Source organism: Oncorhynchus mykiss, chromosome 5 (assembly GCF_057628025.1).
Source record: "Oncorhynchus mykiss isolate SJ-2025 chromosome 5, ASM5762802v1, whole genome shotgun sequence".
Lineage (NCBI taxonomy): Eukaryota > Metazoa > Chordata > Actinopteri > Salmoniformes > Salmonidae > Oncorhynchus > Oncorhynchus mykiss.
In genome coordinates this window covers 70,845,986-70,868,707 of record NC_143026.1, presented here as the reverse complement: position 1 = coordinate 70,868,707, position 22,722 = coordinate 70,845,986, and the positions used below count along the sequence as shown (strand labels likewise).

Genomic DNA, 22,722 nt, shown 5'->3' with positions numbered 1-22,722 from the left:
TTCAGTTCTTTCCACAGATTCTCGATTGGATTCAGGTCTGGACTTTGACTTGGCCATTCTAACACCAGGATATGTTTATTTTTGAACCATTCCATTGTAGATTTTGCTTTATGTTTTGGATCATTGTCTTGTTGGAAGACAAATCTCCGTCCCAGTCTCAGGTCTTTTGCAGACTCCATCAGGTTTTCTTCCAGAATGGTCCTGTATTTGGCTCCATCCATCTTCCCATCAATTTTAACCATCTTCCCTGTCCCTGCTGAAGAAAAGCAGGCCCAAACCATGATGCTGCCACCACCATGTTTGACAGTGGGGATGGTGTGTTCAGGGTGATGAGCTGTGTTGCTTTTACGCCAAACATAACGTTTTGCATTGTTGCCAAAAAGTTCAATCTTGGTTTCATCTGACCAGAGCACCTTCTTCCACATGTTTGGTTTGTCTCCCAGGTGGCTTGGGGCAAACTTTAAACGACACTTTTTATGGATATCTTTAAGAAATGGCTTTCTTCTTGCCACTCTTCCATAAAGGCCAGATTTGTGCAATATACGAGTGATTGTTGTCCTATGGACAGAGTCTCCCACCTCAGCTGTAGATCTCTGCAGTTCATCCAGAGTGATCATGGGCCTCTTGGCTGCATCTCTGATCAGTCTTCTCCTTGTATGAGCTGAAAGTTTAGAGGGACGGCCAGGTCTTGGTAGATTTGCAGTGGTCTGATACTCCTTCCATTTCAATATTATCGCTTGCACAGTGCTCCTTGGGATGTTTAAAGCTTGGGAAATCTTTTTGTATCCAATTCCGGCTTTAAACTTCTTCACAACAGTATCTCGGACCTGCTTGGTGTGTTCCTTGTTCTTCATGATGCTCTCTGCGCTTTTAACGGACCTCTGAGACTATCACAGTGCAGGTGCATTTATACGGAGACTTGATTACACACAGGTGGATTGTATTTATCATCATTAGTCATTTAGGTCAACATTGGATCATTCAGAGATCCTCACTGAACTTCTGGAGAGAGTTTGCTGCACTGAAAGTAAAGGGGCTGAATAATTTTGCACGCCCAATTTTTCAGTTTTTGATTTGTTAAAAAGTTTGAAATATCCAATAAATGTCGTTCCACTTCATGATTGTGTCCCACTTGTTGTTGATTCTTCACAAAAAAATACAGTTTTATATCTTTATGTTTGAAGCCTGAAATGTGGCAAAAGGTCGCAAAGTTCAAGGGGGCCGAATACTTTCGCAAGGCACTGTATATATATTTAGTCGCTATTTAGTTTTATATTGAGCAGATTTAATTTAGAAAAAGCCCATATTTTCACTCACAAACCTGCAGCCAGCTTGTTAGCTGATGTTCGAAGTTAGCACTGTTCTGCCCGCGGAGCAGCATCACAGGGTTTTATTGGGCAGTGACGACTTATTTGATCATGCCTGTGATGACCTTCCATTCACATGCTACATAAACATGCTACATATTTATTTAAATATTTGTATAAACCTTGAAGGAATTAATCATTTTATGGGTGAACACCCTACAGTCTGTCTCGGTGGTTTAATACAGTAAAGAATTATATATCATATATATTCTAGTATTCCTTTACTACATTTCAAATATATCCCATTTAATACAGTACCCAATTGTATCAAACAACATACTCTCATTTTTAAGATGACATCATAAAGGTTATGTGGGGACCACACTGTACGAGTTAACCTTATTGGCTTTAGAGAGATTATTTATGATAATCACACATTGCACAAATCAAATAGCGTATTATTAGTGTCATCTTTCACAAGGGTTCAGGAAAGGACTTTCACACAGAGAGCTGCTGCTGCTCACTTCATTGATCGAGTCATGCATTACATTACAATCATCATATTGTGCTACTTATTCATGCATCTCCAGTAGATGCAAGTCATTTCTCAGAATTGAGACATTTCTCTGAAGTCATCATATCTCTCATGGGAAAAATCACGTTCAGTTAGATTGATTTCAGTATTGCATCGTTTAAAAAAAATCTTTAGCCTAACCTACACATCCTATAGTGGACTCTGACTCAGGACAATAAGAACAAGTTGAGGAACTTTATTCTCTCTTGTCCCTCTGTCAGAGAATGAAACGGTGGACAAGTCAGAGTCAGAGTTCCCGTGTGGGGTGAGGAAGTGCCCTGACAAGTACGCCTGCAGTGAAACCTGGATCGGCCCCAACGATGGCATCACCCAGTTTGACAACATCCTGTTTGCTGTCCTCACCGTCTTCCAGTGCATCACCATGGAGGGCTGGACCACCGTGCTCTACAATGTGAGTCACACCTGCTTCTGCCATATATGAGGGAAAAATAAGCCTATTATTTGACCTGGTAATATATTTCTTTGATATACCTCTCCGAATCCTAGCTAGCTGTTTTTATCTGTCATTACTAAAGCTATCGGATATTTGTTGCAAGATGCACTCAAACATCCCTTACAGTAGCTTCCCTGTTCTGTGATTGTGAACACAATTGATTACACACCATACCTGAGAAATGATTGAAGCATTGCACAACGATAAACAAACACACCATTTAGGCTGCGTTTACACAGAAAGCCCAATTCGGATCTTTTGCCCAATTATTGGCAAAGCAGCTGATCTGATTAGTTTTTTTGTTTCTGTTTTTTAGAGGGTAGATCAGCTGTAATATTGAAGATAGATTGTGGTTTCTATCAATGTCTGAATCATTTCCAAACACCTGGAGGTGTGTTGGGTCATTGTCCTGTTGAAAAACAAATGATAGTCCCACTAAGTGCAAACCAGATGGGATGGTGTATCACTGAAGAATGCTGTGGTAGCCATGCTGGTTAAGTGTGCCTTGAATTCTAAATGAATCACTGACAGTGTCACCAGCAAAGTACCCCCACACCATCACACCTGCTCCTCCATGCTTCACGGTGGGTACCACACATATTAACCTACTCTCACCTAAACAAAAATCTCAAATTTAGCCTCATCAGACCAAAGGACAGATTTCCACTGGTCTAATGTCCATTGCTCGTATTTCTTGACCCAAGCAAGTCTCTTCTTATTATTGGTGTCCTTTAGTAGTGGTTTCTTTGAAGCAATTCGACCATGAAAGCCTGGTTCATGCAGTCTCCTCTGAACATTTGATGTCGAGATGTGTCTGTTACTTCAACTCTGTGAAGCATTTATTTATTATTTCTAATAAACATATCCTCTGCAGCAGAGGTCTTTCTTTCCTGTGGCGGTCATCGTGAGAGCCAGTTTCATCATAGCGCTTGATGGTTTTTGCGGCAGCACTTGAAGGAACTTTCAACGTTTTTTTAAATTTCCGGATTGGCTGACCTTCATGTCTTAAAGTAATGATGGATTGTCGTTTTCTTTTGCTTATTTGAGCTGTTCTTGCTATGATATGGATTTGGTCTTTTCGGGCTATCTTCTGTATACCACCCCTACCTTGTCACAACACAACTGATTGGCTGAAACGCATTAAGAAGGAAAGAAATTCCACAATATAACTTTAACCTGTTAATTGAAATGCATTCCAGGTGACTTCCTCATGAAGCTGGTTGAGAGAATGCCAAGAGTGTGCAAAGCTGTCATCAAGGCAAATGGTGGCTACTTTGAAGAATCTAAAATATATTTTGATTTATTTACAGTTTTTTTTCGATTGCTAAACGACAGTGGGCACAACTGGAGTCACATGTGCAAAACTCTAACTACAGTCTGCACTACCAACAGTCACCTGAGCTAAACAGTTCACATCACCTGCAAAACAAATTCCAAGCAACAAAACTCTTAACACATGGCTCAAAACACGCTCAGTGCAGCCAAACACTATGCACAACCCTCACTGAGATAACACACACTGTCACTCAGAACACACTGAGAGTAAAAACACTAGCATCAAACACCAATACAGAAAATACAAACTTTTCATCTTTACAGTTTGAAAAATTTCAGTGACTTCATACAAAGTAATATTTTCTTCAAAGAAAAGAGTGACATTCTTTCACATGATTTATAATTTTTTTTAGAACATAACAATTCTTTAAGGTAAATGAAAATTAGCAGTTTGCTTCAATAGTCTGTAGTAATTTACGAAATTACAGTAATGAGAAAAAAAAGGTAGAAACTAAAAGTACATACTGTAATTTGAACAAATAATTGAGGGGCTAATCCTGCCTCTCTCTAGCATCAGGCCACAGGTTTTCTTCAACATCACATCTAATGTTTTCTCTTGCCATGCACCTGGGGAAGAACCTTCTGGAGTGCCTTATCCATCCCTGGCAGTCCTCTGGACTCGTGTCCTCACATCCGGCACGCATGGCTTCCAAAAGAGACATTTGGTCATGTGGGTGGTGACCAAACACTTTCCACCTCCAGGCAGAGAAAAACTCCTCTATTGGGTTGAGGAAGGGTGAATATGCAGGCAGGTCCAAAATCATAAATCTGTGATGTGCTGCAAACCAATCTGTGACAGCTGCAGAGTGGTGAAAAGCAACGTTATCGCAAACTATGACAAAAACTTGGGGGTTTCTTACTGGCTCCACCTGTTCTGCTGGCACTAGCTGAGCATAAAGCTGTTCTAGGAAAGCTATAAGCCTTTCTGTGTTGTATGGACCAATGAGTGGTGTGTTGAGAAGCAAACCATCATTGGCCATTGCAGCACACATGGTGATATTTCCCCCCCTTTTGCCTGGAACCTCCACAGTGGCCCTTTGACCTATAACATTCCTTCCTCTGCGCCGTGTTTTGGCAAGGTTAAATCCAGCTTCATCGATAAATACAAATGAATGTGGTCTTTCCAGTGCTTCCACCTCCATTACTCTCTGAAAAACAGTAAGTGCACAGTTTTACTGTAGAAATGCTAGTGTTTTTTTTTACTGTAAATATTTTGTATAGCTTTGTACGTAACCTCAGATGTCTTACCTGGACATATTGGTATCTTTGCTCTTTTACCCGTTCACTGTTTCTCTCGAACGGTACAGTGTACAGTCCCTTGCGAAAGTATTCGGCCCCCTTGAACTTTGCGAACTTTTGCCACATTTCAGGCTTCAAACATAAAGATATAAAACTGTATTTTTTTGTGAAGAATCAACAACAAGTGGGACACAATCATGAAGTGGAACGACATTTATTGGATATTTCAAACTTTTTTAACAAATCAAAAACTGAAAAATTGGGCGTGCAAAATTATTCAGCCCCTTTACTTTCAGTGCAGCAAACTCTCTCCAGAAGTTCAGTGAGGATCTCTGAATGATCCAATGTTGACCTAAATGACTAATGATGATAAATACAATCCACCTGTGTGTAATCAAGTCTCCGTATAAATGCACCTGCACTGTGATAGTCTCAGAGGTCCGTTAAAAGCGCAGAGAGCATCATGAAGAACAAGGAACACACCAGGCAGGTCCGAGATACTGTTGTGAAGAAGTTTAAAGCCGGATTTGGATACAAAAAGATTTCCCAAGCTTTAAACATCCCAAGGAGCACTGTGCAAGCGATAATATTGAAATGGAAGGAGTATCAGACCACTGCAAATCTACCAAGACCTGGCCGTCCCTCTAAACTTTCAGCTCATACAAGGAGAAGACTGATCAGAGATGCAGCCAAGAGGCCCATGACCACTCTGGATGAACTGCAGAGATCTACAGCTGAGGTGGGAGACTCTGTCCATAGGACAACAATCAGTCGTATATTGCACAAATCTGGCCTTTATGGAAGAGTGGCAAGAAGAAAGCCATTTCTTAAAGATATCCATAAAAAGTGTCGTTTAAAGTTTGCCACAAGCCACCTGGGAGACACACCAAACATGTGGAAGAAGGTGCTCTGGTCAGATAAAACCAAAATTGAACTTTTTGGCAACAATGCAAAACGTTATGTTTGGCGTAAAAGCAACACAGCTGAACACACCATACCCACTGTCAAACATGGTGGTGGCAGCATCATGGTTTGGGCCTGCTTTTCTTCAGCAGGGACAGGGAAGATGGTTAAAATTGATGGGAAGATGGATGGAGCCAAATACAGGACTATTCTGGAAGAAAACCTGATGGAGTCTGCAAAAGACCTGAGACTGGGACGGAGATTTGTCTTCCAACAAGACAATGATCCAAAACATAAAGCAAAATCTACAATGGAATGGTTCAAAAATAAACATATCCAGGTGTTAGAATGGCCAAGTCAAAGTCCAGACCTGAATCCAATCGAGAATCTGTGGAAAGAACTGAAAACTGCTGTTCACAAATGCTCTCCATCCAACCTCACTGAGCTCGAGCTGTTTTGCAAGGAGGAATGGGAAAAAATGTCAGTCTCTTGATGTGCAAAACTGATAGAGACATACCCCAAAGCGACTTACAGCTGTAATCGCAGCAAAAGGTGGCGCTACAAAGGATTAACTTAAGGGGCTGAATAATTTTGCACGCCCAATTTTTCAGTTTTTGATTTGTTAAAAAAGTTTGAAATATCCAATAAATGTCGTTCCACTTCATGATTGTGTCCCACTTGTTGTTGATTCTTCACAAAAATATACAGTTTTATATATTTATGTTTGAAGCCTGAAATGTGGCAAAAGGTCGCAAAGTTCAAGGGGGCCGAATACTTTCGCAAGGCACTGTATAACTAACTGTTTCATTGTAACTTGGTGTTTCTTTAGGACTCGAGCAATAGTTGTTGTGCTGACAGAATTAACATTTTCAAATATATCATTATCAGCCATCACTCTTTCTTGAATCTCCCGCAGTTTTATTGCATTGTTGACAACAACCATGTCAACAATAGCATTTTCCTGCGCATCTGAAAATATTTTTCCTCTTCCCCCTGTTGGGGGCAGCCTTTGGGTCCTGTTGTAAAAATATATTTTACAGTCAAACTTACTGTAATATATATCTGTGTAAATATTCTATAATTGCAATACAAAATAGATTCCTGTAATGTTTTCATTTACTGTAAGGATGTAACTCTCACCTGTTTGCATGATGGAAAATTCGCATTACAGATGCCACTGTGGATCTTTGCAGATTGGGTTGCACCCTCAACCCTGCCTCTCTCAATGAGAGACCATGGTTCACGACATGGTCTATTAGTGTAGCCCTTATTTCATCTGAAATAACAGCTCTTTGTCTTCTTTGTCTTCCTCCACGCATCCGCCCTCTCCCTGCCACCCTTCTCCCTCCACGAACCCATCTTCCTTGTTCCATTTCCAAAATGAGTCTTTCTGAGCTCTACCTATATATACTGTAATATGTGTGTGTGTTCACTAACAAGTCTAAAACAAGACACCTGCTTAGCCTTTCAGCTGAAATTGCAATCAGCAGTGTTTGAAAGGCACAAGGCTGAAATCTATTCCGTTTTGAATGTGTGGTTCACAGTTTTGCCAGCAGTGTGTTAGCATTTGAACAAAGTGCTGTAAATCCACAGTGTTGTGCAGGTTGTGGTTAAAGTCATGGGATAAGTGTGTAGAGTTTTGAAAACTGTGTTCAAGCAATGAAAAACGAACTAGAGTTTGGTCCACATGAACTGCTGCTGTGCAGACTGTAGTTAGAGTTTTGCACATGTGACTCCAGTTGTGTCCACTGTCGTTTAGCAATCGAAAAAAACTGTAACACTTTTTTGGTTACTACATGATTCCATATGTGTTATTTCATAGTTTTGATGTCTACACTATTATTCTACAATGTAGAAAATAGTAAAAATTAAGAAAAACCCTTGAATGAGTAGGTGTGTCCGAGCTTTTGACTGGTACTGTATATTTAAAAAAATATTTTCCTTCTCTAATATTTTCCCTTAACCCTTTCATCCCTTCCCTAATTGGAGTATAATAATGTTTCAAGTTCTAGTGCTGTGAATTGCCTTTCTTGCAAACTCAAAACCCAACAATGCAATATTCAATAACAAGTATTACTAGAAAAAAATACACGAGAAAGTAAGTAAGCTTACTATATACAGGAAATATTTAAAAAGTCAGTTCCAATAACATACTTACATTGCAGGAATACTGGAGTGATGGAGGTGGGTGGATATGTACAGTATAGGGGTAAGAGGACTAGGCAACATGATATAAGATTAACAGAGTAGCAGCAGGTTGTATGTGAGTGGGTGTGCGGGTGTGTAGAGTCAATATAAATGTATCTGCATATTATGTGTGAGTGAGCAAATGATGGAGTGAGTGTTTGTGTGTGTGTTGGAGTGACTGTGTGTGTGTGTGTGTGTGTGTGTGTGTGTGTGTGTGTGTGTGTAATGTGTGTGTGTGTGTGTGTGTGTGTGTGTGTGTGTGTGTGTGTGTGTCGGGCCCTGTGAGTGTGCAAAGAGACAAGGTAAACTTAGATAGTCCATGTAGCTATTTTGTTAGCTATTTATCAGTTGTATTGCTTGGGGATAGAAGCTGTTGAAGATCCTGTTGGTGTCAGACTTGATGCACCGGTACCTCTTGCCGTGCGGCAGCAGAGTAAATAGTCTATGGCTTGGGTGGTTGGAGTCTGACGCTTTTACGGGCCTTTTTTTCACACCGCCTGATATAGAGGTCCTTGATGGCAGGAAGGTTGGTCCCAGTGATGTACTGGGCTGTCCGCACAACCATCTGTAGGTCCATGCGATTGAGGGTGGTGGTATTGCCATACCAAGCAGTGATGCAGCCAGTCAAGGACCCATGCCAAACTTTTTCAACCTCTTGAGGGGGAAGAGGCACTGTCATGCCTTCTTCACAGCCGTGTGTTTGGACTATTTGAAGTCTGTAGTGATTTGGACACAGAGAAACTTGAAGCTGTCTACCTGCTCCACTGCCACCCACGTCAATGTGCTCTGAAAATGTGCCCTGGAATACCGTTGGGGCCCGCGGCCTTGCGGGTGTTGACCTGATTAACGACCCTTCTCACGTTGACCTCAGAGAGCGAGATAGCCTAATCCTCTGGGTCGGTGACGGCCTCACACCTGGCTCGATGTTGTTGTTGTCAAAGCATGCATAAAATGCATTGAGTTTGTCTGGTATTTGGCATTTAGTATTTTATTAGGATCCCGATTAGCTGTTGGAAAAGCAGCAACTACTCTTCCTGGGGTCTACACAAAACATGAAACATAATACAGAATGACATAATACAGAACATCAATAGACAAGAACAGCTCAAGGACAGAACTACATACAAAAATGTAAAGGCACATGTAGCCTACATATCAATGCATACACACAAACTATCTAGGTCATATAGGGGAGAGGTGTTGTGCTGTGATGTGTTGCTTAATCAATTTTTTTGAAAACAGGTTTGCTCTTTATTTGAGCAATATGAGAAAGAACGAAGTTCCATGCAATAAGGGCTCTATATAAGACTGTACTATTTCTTGAATTTGTTCTGGATTTGGGGACTGTGAAAAGACCCTTGGTGGCATGTCTGGTGGGATAAGTGTGTGTGTCAGAGGTGTGTTGTTGTTTTTGCAAATGATTTGGGATTTCCAACACATTAATGTTTCTAATAAAAATAAAAAGTGATGCAGTCAGTCTCTCTCAACTCTTAGCCAAGAGAGACTGGCATGCACAGTATTTATATCAGTCCTCTGATTACAATGAAGAGCAAAACGTGCTGCTCTGTTCTGGGCCAGCTGCAACTTAACTGGGTCTTTCCTTGCAGCACTGGACCACAAGACTGGACGATAATCAAGATTAGACAAACTCGAGCCTGCAGAACTTCATTTTTGGAGTGTGGTGTCAAAAAATCAGAGCATCTCTTTATTACGGACAGACCTCTCCCTGTCTTTACAACCATTGAATCTATATGTTTTGAACATGACAGTTTACAATCTAAGGTAACGCCAAGTAATTTATTCTGCTCAACTTGTTCAACAGCCACACCATTCATTACCAGATTCAGCTGAGGTCAAGCACTTAAGGAATGATTTGTACCAAATGCAATGCTCTTAGTTTTAGAGATGTTCAGGACCAGTTTATTACTGGCCACCCATTCCAAAACAGACTGCAACTCTTTGTTAAGGTTTTCAGTGACTTCATTAGCTGTGGTTGCTGATGCGTATATGGTTGAATCATCAGCGTACATGGACACACATGCTTTCTTTAATGCCAGTGGCAAGTCATTGGTAAAAATAGAAAGAGTAGAGGGCCTAGAGAGCTGCCCTGCGGTACCACACTGTACATGTCTGACATTAGAGAAGCTTCCATTAAAGAAAAGTTGTATTATATAGATAGCTCTGAATCCACGATATGGCAGAGGTTTAAAAGCCATAACACAAAGTCAAACACCATTTTTTCCAACAGTTTGCTAAGAGCTGTCAGCAAGCTCATAAGTCTGCTGTTAGAACCAGTAAAGGCTGCTTTACCACTCTTGGGTAGCGAAATTACTTTGGCTTCACTCCAGGCCTGAGGACAAACACCTTCCTCTAGACTCAGATGAAATATATGACAGATAGGAGTGGCCATAGAGTCAGCTACCATCCTCAGTAGCTTTCCATCTAAGTTGTCTATGCAAGAGGTTTGTTATTATTGATCGATAACAATCATTTTACCACCTCTCCCACACTAACTTTACAAAATTCAAGCTTGCAATGCTTTTCTTTCATTATTTGTTTTTTTATGCATGAATACAATTGCTCACATTTTGTTGTTGGAATTTCCTGCCTAAGTTTGCCCACTTTGCCAATTAAATAATCATTAAAGTAATTGGCAACATCAGATGGTTTTGTGACGAATAAGCCATCTGATTTGATGAAAGATGCAGTTGAATTTGTCTTTCTGCCAATAATTTCATTTAAAGTACTCCAAAGTTTTTGTACTCCATCTTTCTTTATATCATTGATCTTGGCATCATAGTACAGTTTGTTCTTCTTTTGTTGAGTTTAGTCACATAATTTCTCAATTTGCAGTAAGTAGGCCAGTCAGATGTGCAGCCAGACTTATTTGACACTCCTTTTGTCCCATCTTTTTCAACCATAATGTTTTTCAATTCCTCATCAATCCATGGAGCCTTAACAGTTCTAACAGTCAGTTTATTAAAACTCTTGCTCCTACCTGAGACGCAGATGTCTCAACTAGGCACCTGGAAATGCAAATGCACTACGCTAAATGCTAAATGTACTCGTTAAAACTCAAACGTTCATTAAAACACACATGCAGGGTATTGAATTAAAGCTACACTCGTTGTGAATCTAGCCAACAAGTCCGATTTTTAAAATGCTTTTCGGCGAAAGCATGAGAAGCTATTATCTGATAGCATGCAACACCCCGAAATACCTGAAGGCGACGTAAACAAAATAATTAGCGTAGCCGGCGCTACACAAATAGCAGAAATAAAATATAAAACATTCATTACCTTTGACGAGCTTCTTTGTTGGCACTCCTATATGCCCCATAAACATCACTATTGGGTATTTTTTTCGATTAAATAGGTCCATATATACCCAAAATATCCATCTATAGAAACTGTGTGATTCAGAAAAAAAACACTGTTTCAAAACGCAGCGTCATTTTTTAAAATTAAAAAAGTCGACGACAAAACACTTCGAAATACTTTTGTAATCCAACTTTAGGTATTAGTAAACGTTAATAATCTATCAAATTGAACACGGGGCGATGTGTATTCAATAGCTCCACGTCTTCAAATCATGTTTGGGAAACCTCTCTTCCAAGACGTCCTGTCGGAGACCGGATGGAATGGAATCTCTCTCCTTTGTTTGACCAAGAAATAACTCTCAGGAAAATGACAAGACTGGCGAGACTTGGTGTCCCTTAAACAATACATGCAAGTGGCGCATGGATCTTTTTTTCAGTTTTCAGTGACCAGTTTTTCTTGCGCTTTTCGATTAAACACACGAACTGTTATAGTCACAGGCGTGATTTAACCAGTTTTAGAAACTTCAGAGTGTTTTCTATCCACACATACTAATCATATGCATATACTATATTCCTGGCATGAGTAGCAGGACGCTGAAATGTTGCGCGATTTTTAACAGAATGTTCGAAAAAGGAGGGGGTAGACGGAAGAGGTTTTAACAGGTGCATGTTTATCAATAATTGGAAGAAGCAATTTCATAAATTCATAAAGTGCAGCGTCTGGATGCTCCTCATTAATCACATCAGACCAACAAATATTTTTAACATCATCCACATAAGAGTCACAGCAAAATCTTTTGTATGATCTCTTATACATTATTTTAGGCCCAGCTGTTGGAACTTTGGCTTTCCTGGATCTAGCCACTATACTGTGATCACTGCATCCAATGGGTACAGATACAGCATTAGAACAAAGTTCTACAGTATTAGTAAAAATGTGATCAATACATGTGGATGATCTTGTCCCTGTAGTGTTTGTAAACACCCTGGTGGGTTGATGAATAACCTGAACTAGAATACAGGCACTGGTTACAGTGAGAAGCTTTCTCTTGAGCGGACAGCTTGATGAAAACCAGTCAATATTCAGGTCCCCAAGAAAGTAGACCTCTGTTTACATTACATACACTATCAAGCATTTCACACATATTATTTAGACACTGACTGTAAGCAGTTGGTGGGCTATAGCTACACCCCAAAAGAAAAGGCTTTAGATGTACCAAGTGAACCTGCAACCACAACACTTCAATAACACTTGACATAAGATCTTCTCTAAGCATTACAAGGATTTGGCTCTGAATATATACAGCAACACCTCCCCCATAAGCATTTCTGTCTCTTCTATAGATGTTATATGCTTGTATTGCTACTGATGTATCATCAAATTAATTATCTAAGTGAGTCTCAGAAATGGCTAATTACGAATGTTATCTGATGTTAGCAAGTTATTGATTTCATTAACCTTATTGCTAAGGCTACATATATTAATATGGGCTATTTTCTAATGTAGCCGGTGACGGAGGTGGTTAACTTGTCCATGTTTTCGGCGGAGTCTCGTTACATAATCCAATTAGCGCAGTCCTGTAGCATAACCTCGGATTCTGATGACCATTTATAAACGGAGCGAATCGTTGGTTCTTCCTGTTTCAGCTTCTGCTTGTAAAGAGGAAGCAAGAGTACGGAGTCATGATCTGATTTGCCGAATGGCAGGTGAAAGAGGGCCTTGTATGCTTGCTTGTGTTTAGAATAGCAGTGGTCCAGGACTTTATCACCCTTAGTGGTGTTGGAGATCTCTTCGTGTTGGAGTCTCTTAGTGACGCCAATCGCCGACAACCAGAAAGGCAGCCACTTGGTGTAGGTTATCCTGCTTGTTTATAGCCTTGTACAGTTCATTAAGTGCCAGCTTGTTATTTTTATTGTCCTGAGGTGGAATGTATACAGCAGTCACGATAACAGCTGAAAACTCCCTCAGGAGGCAGAAGGGTCGGCATTTGACCATCAGGTATTCCAAGATGGGTAAACAGTGGGTCGACACTTCCACCGTGCTGGAATTAGAACACCAGTTGTTGTTGATGAAGAAGCAAACCCCTCCCCCTGTCAATTTCCCTGGCCACACGGTGAATGAAGAATCCATCGAGTTGGATAGCTGTGGGGGGTATCTTGTCCGAGAGCCATGTTTCTGAAAAGCAAAGACTGTTGAAGTTTCAAGAGTCCCGTTTTTAGTAAATCCATGATCGGAAGTCATTCATCTTATTATTAAGTGACTGTACATTACCCAATAGAAGGGAGGGAAGAAGTGGCCGGTTTTCACTTCACCTTAATCCTACAAGGACCCCCCTCTTGCCTCTGTAACGCCAGTGTTCCCTATTGTGTAGCCCGACAATTGGATTGGAATTACGTAGAGAACCCAGGGCAGATGAGTCGAAGTAGAAGTCGGAATTGGGGTCAGTAACTGCCATTCTGATGTTCAAGGTTTCTTGTCGGTTGTAAGAAATAACAGCGGAAACATTTTGTGAAAATAGAGTAAAAATAAACAGCAAAACAATTACAGAATAGCAAAGTTGTGTTGGAGCTTGCAAAACGGCGGCCATCCAACACGACTCCAACAATACTTAGGTTTCTACTTCCAGCTTATACATACTATATACAGTTGAAGTCGGAAGTTTACATACACTTAGGTTGGAGTCATTAATAAAACTTGTTTTTCAACCACTCCACAAAATGCTTGTCAACAAACTATAGTAATGGTAAGTCGGTTAGGACATCTACCTTGTGCATCTTTTTTCCAATAATTGTTTACAGACAAATTATTTAACTTATAATTCACTGTATCACAATTCCAGTGGGTCAGAAGTTTACATACACTAAGTTGACTGTGCCTTTAAACAGATTGGGAAATTCCAGAAAATTATGTCATGGCTTTAGAAACTTCTGATAGACTAATTGACATCATATGAGTCAATTGGAGGTGTACCTGTGTTTGTATTTCAAGGCCTACCTTCAAACTCAGTGCCTCTTTGCTTGACATCATGGGAAAATCAAAATAAATCAGCCAAGACCTCAGAAAGAATATTGTAGAATTCCACAAGTATGTGATGTTCGTCCTTGGGAGCAATTTCCAAATGCCTGAAGGTTCCATGTTCATCTGTACAAACAATAGTACAGAAATATAAACACCATGGGACCATGCAGCCGTCACACCGCTCAGGAAGGAGATTCGTTCTGTCTTCTAGAGATGAACGTACTTTGGTGCAAACAAAAGTGCAAAATCAATCCCAAAACTGCAAAGGACCCTGTGAAGATGCTGGAGGAAACGGGTACAAAAGTATCTATATCCACAGTAAAACGAGTCCTATATCGACATAACCTGAAAGGCCACTCAGCAAAGAAGAAGCCTGCTCCAAAACCGCCATAAAAAAAGCCAGACTACGGTTTGCAACTGCACATGGGGACAAAAATCGTACTTTTGAGTACGAAGGAACTTTTGGGTACGGAGGAAGGAAAATTATGTGGATATATTGAAGCAACATCTGAAGACATCAGTCAGGAAGTTAAAGCTTGGTCACAAATGGGTCTTCCAAATGGACAATGACCCCAAGCATATTTCCAAAGTTGTGGCAAAATGGCTTAAGGACAACAAAGTCAAGGTATTGGGGTGGCCATCACAAAGCCCTGACCTCAATCCTGTAGAACATTTGTGGGCAGAACTGAAAAAGCGTGTGCAAGCAAGGAGGCCTACAAACCTGACTCAGTTACACCAGCTCTGTCAGGAGGAATGGGCCAAAATTCACCCAGCTTATTGTGGGAAGCTTTTGGAAGGCTACCTGAAACGTTTGTCCAAAGTGAAGCAATTTAAAGGCAATGCTACCAAATACTAATTAAGTGTATGTAAACTTCTGACCCACTGGGAATGTGATGAAATAAATAAAAGCTGAAAAAAATCATTCTCTCTATTATTATTCTAACATTTCACATTCTTATAATGAAGTGGTGATCTTAACTGACCTAAGACAGGGAATTCTTACTAGGATTAAATGTCAGGAATTGTGAAAAACTGAGTTTAAATGTATTTGGCTAAGGTGTATGTAAACTTCTGTCTTCAACTGTACATTTTATGGACACAGTATATTTTACATTAGTTATCTTGTTTTTTTTGTTATTTTTAGTCCCACCTTTCAGCTCCCCTCACACCTCCCATCTTTGTCTGAACAGCATCCATTCTATTAGACATATATTTTTCAACTGTGCTGTGATGTTTCACCAAAGTCCTGAACCTTTCTATTCTCGTAATTTCTACAGATTGTAAATTAAAGATCAAATATTTTGCTAAGAGTATGATTATATTATTGGTGAATTGACTATAACTTTTCAAATCACCCAGCAGTACTATTTGCAGAGTTAGCTCCAGATAAATGATGTAAATCTTTAGCCATTCCTGTACCTGCGACCAAAACAAGCTACATATGGGCAGTACCAAAACAAGTGTTCAAGAGCTGATCTGATTGTTCGAAAGACATACAGTACCAGCCAAAGGTTTTGACACACTCATTTTTTTATTTTTTATTTTTTTTATTTTTTATTTTTTATTTAACCAGGTAGGCCAGTTGAGAACAAGTTATAATTTACAATTGCGACCTGGCCAAGATAAAGTGAAGCAGTGCGACACAAACAACACAGAGTTACACATGGGATAAACAAACGTACAGTCAATAACACAATATAAAAATCTATATACAGTGTGGGCAAATGTAGTAAGATCAGGGAGGTAAAGGCAATAAATAGGCCATAGTGGCGAAATAATTACAATTTAGCTATTAAACACTGGTGATAGATGTCCAGAAGATGAATGTGCAAGAAGAGATACTGGGGAGCAAAGGAGCAAAAAAATTAATAACAATATGGGAATGAGGTAGTTGGGTGGGCTATTTACAGATGGGCTGTGTACAGGTGCAATGATCGGCAAGCTGCTCTGACAGCTGATGCTTAAAGATAGTGAGGGAGATATAAGACTCAAGCTTCAGTGATTTTTGCAATTCATTCCAGTCATTGGCAGCAGAGAACTGGAAGGAAAGGCGGCCAAAGGAAGAGTTGGCTTTGGGGATGACCACTGAAATATACCTGCTGGAGCGCGTGCTACGCGTGGGTGCTGTTATGGTGACCAGTGAGCTGAGATAAGGCGGGGCTTTACCTAACAAAGACTTATAGATGACCTGGAGCCAGTGGGTTTGGCAACGAATGTGAAGCGAGGGCCAGCCATCGAGAGCATACAGGTCGCAGTAGTGGGTAGTATATGGGGCTTTGGTGACAAAACGGATGGCACTGTGATAGACTGCATCCAATTTGTTGAGTAGAGTGTTGGAGGCTATTTTGTAAATGACATCGCCGAAGTCAAGGATCAGTAGGATAGTCAGTTTTACGAGGGAATGTTTGGCAGCATGTGTGAAGGATGCTTTGTTGCGAAATAGTAAGCCGATTCTAGATTTAATTTTGGATCGGAGATGCTTAATGTGAGTCTGGAAGGGGAGTTTACAGTCTAACCAGACACCTAGGTATTTGTAGTTGTCCACTTGAATATGTGGACACTCCTCCAACACTCTGCTCAACAAATCAGAACCGTTCAGAGTCGTGATGCTAGACGGGCAGGCGCGAGCAGGCAGCGATCGGTTGAAGAGTGCTTTTCTTTATTTTTTATTATTTTCTACATCAAAACTATGAAATAACACATATGGAATCATATAGTAACCAAAAAAGTGTGAAACAAATCAAAATATATTTTAGATTTTAGATTCTTTACAGTAGCCACCCTTTACCTTGATGACAGCTTTGCATAGTTTTGTCTTCAATACTATTTTAAAATGTAGAAAATAGTGAAATTAAGAAAAACCCTTGAATGAGTAGGTGTGTCCAACCTTTTGACTGGTACTGTATTTGTTTAAAAAATATCATAATTGGGCTGCCTGGCTAAACACAGCCATAGAGTGTATCTGTGTCAAGTGAGTAGGGGAATTAAATTCAGTGAATGGGCTAGAGCATTAGGGTGGTCATTCATTCTCCTAATCTCCCAGCCAACCTCCCTCCACTGACTCACTACTAACATCTGCCTGCCCACGGACCCACTTCATCTAATCCCACTAAATTACATCCTAAGCACATGGGCACGATTGGGCCGGGCTGGAATGTTGCTAGTAGACATTTAATGCTGACACCATTTTTTGAATGATCAGTTACACTCATTATCTGTATGTTAGATCAGTTGCTTACAGATTGACCATTGTGTCATGATAATAATCGTGTTAGGACATTATAAGCATGTTAGGATATTACTGAGTTCAAACTGGTTCTCTTTCAATTATTAATTTCAATATCTCACATGTGGGATACACCTGAATCTCAGAAGCTTGATGCACCTGAGTCTCAGAAGCTTGATGAACCAATTAAACATGTCTGTCGGAGACAGACTGGACGCGTGGCGAATTAGATGAGCCCCTCCCCTCATGATAAGGAGCCACTCGCCTTCCGTATGGTCATTCTCACCTTTGTTCCTGACAAAGAGTACCTACAGTATATAAGCTCTCCTCAGCATGACTTGATCCCTGTTTTCCTGCTTAACTGTTCACAGGTGTGCTGCGAGGTTACACTTCCGAGTGCAGATTTTTTCATCTTGTCTTTTGTGTTGGGTGACTTTACCAAAAGGAAAGTTTTCACTTCGAATAAGAATTAGCTTTTCAGCTTTTTCTTCCCTTTGTCTCAGTAACATCAAACGGAGGCTACTGAGACTTGGCTATGCAAGGCTTAGCTAACCTGGCTAGCCCGCCGCAAAGCTAGCTACCCTAGCAACTAGCTTTTCTACCTGGAAGGGTAGAATTACAAGCTTGCTCTCTCGTTTATCACAAGCCACTACCGTGCCACGTTGACTAGACCGTAGTGCTTAGCAATTAACAAAATGTAGGTTATTTTTCTTTTTTTAAGAACTAATTGACCACAGTCTGTTCAATTATTTGATTTCCATTTATTTGTTTATTATTTGCTCAATGCGCACATTGCTCAGTTTCTCTAGAGATCAGAGTCAGATCAAGCCTGAACTGTGCGATGCAGTAGGGAGTTGTAGTTTTCAACAGGCCAATATTCTGCATAGTTTAGTGCAGACAACATGGTAATTAACCACAATGACCATAATCCATTGTGTGCCTACTTGTTCGGTCGGTCTGTGTGTTTCTTTTACACCTGCTACGTTTGGTTACAGTGGAGCAGACATGAAGACAAAGAGAAGAGACAGAAGAATGTGCGATCGAGAGGGATAGAGAGCAGTTGCTTCTACCTGAAAATACATGATCTCAGTGATTGATAGTTGGTATTCAGCAGTCATAAAAGTATGCCTTATTTACTTTGAGGAACTACTAAAATAGTGATTTTGCCAAATAGCATAGGCTGCAGCTCTATAGAAATTAGATGATGACTTGGAATCAAATCAAATCAAATTGTATTGGTTAGCAGATGTTAATGTGAGTGTAGCGAAATGCTTGTGCTTCTAGTTCCGACAGTGCAGTAATATCTAACAAGTAATCTAACAATTCTCAAACAACTACCTAATACACACAAATCTAAAGGGAGGAATAAGAATATGTACATATAAATATATGGGTGAGTGGCATAGATGGTATAAGGTACAGTATATACATATGAGATGAGTAATGTAAGACATGTAAACATTATTAAAGAGACATTGTTTAAAGTGACGAGTGATCCATTTATTAAAGTGGCCAATGATATGAGTCTCTATATAGGCAGTAGCCTCTCTGAGTTACTGATGGCTGTTTAGCAGTCTGATGGCCTTGAGATAGAAGCTGTTTTTCAGTCTCTCGGTCGCAGCTTTGATGCACATGTACTGACCTTGCCTTCTGGATGGTAGCGGGGTGAACAGGCAGTGGCTCGGATGGTAGTTGTCCTTGATGATTTTTTGAGCCTTCATGTGACATCAGGTGCTGTAGGTGTCTTTGAGGGCAGGTAGATTGCCCCCGGTGATGCATTGTGCAGACTACGGCACAGTCTGGAGAGCCTTGCAGTTGAGTGCGGTGCAGTTGCCATACCAGGCGGTGATACAGCCCAACAGGATGCTCTCGATTGTCCATCTGTAAAAGTTTGTCAGGATTTTAGGTGACAAGCCAAATTTCTTCAGTCTCCTGTGTGTCTGTGTGGACCATTTCAGTTAGTCTGTGATGTGTACGCCGAAGAACTTAAAACTTTTCACCTTCTCCACTACTGTCCCTTTGATGTGGATAGGGGGGTGCTCCCACGGCTGTTTCCTGAAGTACACAATCATCTCCTTTGTTTTGTTGACGTTGAGTGAGAGGTTGTCTTCCTGACATCACACTCCGAGTGCCCTCACCTCTTCTCTGTAGGCTCTGTAGGCTCTGTAGTTGTTGGTAATCAAGCCCACTACTGTTGTGTTATCACCAAACTTGATGATTGAGTTGGAGGCGTGCATGGCCATGCAGTCATGGATGAACAGGGAGAACAGGAGGGGGCTGAGCACGCACCCTTGTGGGGCCCCAATGTTGACGGTCAGCGAAGTGGAGATGTTGTTTCCTACCTTCAACACCTGGGGACAGCCCGTCAGAAAGTCCAGGACCCAATTGCACAGGGCGGGGTTGAGACCCAGGGCCTCCAGCTTAATCTTGATCTTGGAGGGTACTTTGGTGTTGAATGATGAACTGTAGTCAATGAACAGCATTCTTACATATTCCTTATGTCCAGATGGGATAGGGCAGTGTGCAGTGTGATTGCGATTGTAAATTGAATATGTCCGTAAACACGCCAGCCAGCTTGTCTGCACATGCTCTGAGGACGCGGCTAGTGATGCCGTCTGGACCAGCAGCCTTGCGTGGGTTAACACATTTAAATGTCTTACTCACGTCAGCCACGGAGAAGGAAAGGGGAGAGGGCGCAGTCCTTGTTAGCGGGTCGCGACGGTGGCTTTGTATTTTCCTCAAAGTGGGCAAAGAAGGTGTTTCATTTGTCTGGAAGCGAGAAGTTGGTGTCCGTAACGTGGCTGGTTTTCTTTTTGTAGTCTGTGATTTCCTGTAGACCCTGCCACATACGTCTCGTGTCTGAGCCGTTGAATTGCGACTCCACTTTGTCCCTATACCAACATTTCACTAGTTTGATTGTCTTGCGGAGGAAATAACTTCACTGTTTATATTCGGCCATATTCCCAGTCCTCTTTCCATGGTTAAATGAGGTGGTTCGCGCTATCAGTTTTGTGTGAATGCCACCATCTATCCACAGTTTCTGGTTAGGGTAGGTTTTAATAGTCACAGTGGGTACATCTCCAATGCACTTCCTTATAAACTCACTCACCGAGTCAGCGTATAGATCAATGTTATTCCCTGAGGCTACCCGGAACATTTCCCAGTTCACGTGATCAAAACAATCTTGAAGCGTGGATTCCGATTGGTCAGACCAGCATTGAATGGTTCTAGTCACGGGTACATCCTGTTTGAGTTTCTGCCTATAAGACGGTAGGAGCAAGATGGAGTCGTGGTCGGATTTGTCAAAGGGAGGGCGAGGGAGGGCCGTGTATGCATCGCGGAAGTACCAGCGATCAAGTGTATTGCCCGCGCGAGTGCTGCAATTAATATGCTGATAGAATTTAGGTAGCCTTGTTTTCAAATTTGCTTTGTTAAAATCCCCAGCTACAATAAATGCAGCCACAGGATATATGGTTTCCAGTTTACATAGAGTCCAGTGAAGTTCCTTGAGGGCCGTCGGGGTGTCTGCTTGAGGGGGTATATACACAGCTGTGACTATAACGGACAAGAGTTCTCTTGGGAGATAATATGGCAGGCATTTGAATGTAAGGAATTCTAGGTCGGGTGAGCAGAAGGACTTCCTGTATGTTGTAATAATAATCAAGTCATCAATAAAAAAAAAATGCAATATACACAACAAATGAAATATTGTATTAAAGTAAAGTAATGTGAATGAATGATGGTTAATAAGTGATAAGCAGTAATGGGAAGTCTTTCATTCATTGTTTTATTCTGTGTTGTTACAGCATTCAACACACATAATAAAAAATGGATCAAAACCGAAATCGTAATTTTTAAAATAATTGAACTGAAACCAAACTGACCTCAAAAGAACAAATTTATCTCCACTACTAGACTAACCGTCCTAGCTTCACTGCTTATCAGTCAAGAGACACGCTTTTGTTCATTACACTGACTAGTAGGACAGGAGGAAACTCCCCTCACACCGTCCCAGGCAAGCAACTCCTCCCAGCCATCCCAGCTTGCGTGGCCGAAGCCAAACGTAACTGGGACAGACTTTTTGCCAACATGAATGTCAAATACATGGAAGAGCTGGGCCTCGGCAAGCCACCAGTGGTAGAGTGGCCAACCAACTCAACCCTGCTAGCCTACCAATCTGTTTTGATGCTACCGGATAAATGTCTCTTCGCAATGTATGAAAACGTGGACTGCCCGCTGTTCGCTGGCACACTCTTGGCCGAGGGTGCTGCTTTACTCTTTTCCTCCTCTAACCCTCATACACCCCAATCTATTCAAAGTGAGGAAATGCCTCGATTGCCAGGCAGATCGTTCTTTTGCTGTACGACAAGCCCTGGCAACTCCAGTTACGCAGGGATCTTTTGACCCAAGCAAACTGATATTTTCCACCCTCACCTGGACACCATAACCCTCTGGGCCTGGTCCGTGAGAGGTTAAATCTGGATATGACAGGGTTGCCTCTTGGAGTCATTGAGACTATCCAGAGTGCCAGCCAATGTTACCTCCAAAAAATTGGGGCACTGAGCAAATTTCAGGTTTGCTGAGCGCAAACTTGAACGTTGTGAAAATTCTATGCAACTTCCTGGGTGCGTTTACTGTGAGCACTGAGGCTGTTCCCACTTTAAGGTACAGTTTTAACAGTGGCCAAGTACGCTACTGAGGCTATTTGATCGTCATGTAGGCTTAACATTGTGGCCTACCATCAAAAACAATGGAGAAAATAAAATGTTAATATGGAAATAGCTGTTCTGTCATTTAGCCTACAGTAGCAGCCAATGTGTGGTGTTCAAAATAGGCCTACATTCCATGAGACTTTTGGAAGAAAAATACAAAGGGCTTGTCTCGGGGCTACTGCATGCCCAAAACCAGATAATTCATTACCAATGCTCTGTATCTGAGGTTTTCTGCTTTTTGTAGGACCGCAAAGTGAGTGAGTGAGCTGCATGAACTGTCAGTTCATCATTCGTGCCTAAGGTTTGCCCCAGGTTTTTCCAAGGTTTCCTTGTTGCCCAACCCTGCTTTTATGCCTATGGGCAGCGACTATTACAATTGAGCTTGTGACTTTCCACCCACCGCCCTTCACTTCATAATATTAGAGAACCGGGGTAACGAAAGTAACC

General features: G+C 41.2%; 1 protein-coding gene across 2 annotated transcripts in view; it reads left to right on the top strand.

Moving 5' to 3' along the window:
• cacna1ea (calcium voltage-gated channel subunit alpha1 Ea) overlaps positions 1-22,722 on the top strand; it is a 113,305-nt gene that overhangs the window by 32,555 nt on the left and 58,028 nt on the right. For both annotated transcript variants that reach the window (XM_090235748.1, XM_036978239.2), the window contains exon 5: positions 2,103-2,293. In XM_090235748.1, the coding sequence (XP_090091874.1) occupies positions 2,103-2,293 (191 nt within the window). The remainder of the gene's footprint in view (positions 1-2,102; positions 2,294-22,722) is intronic.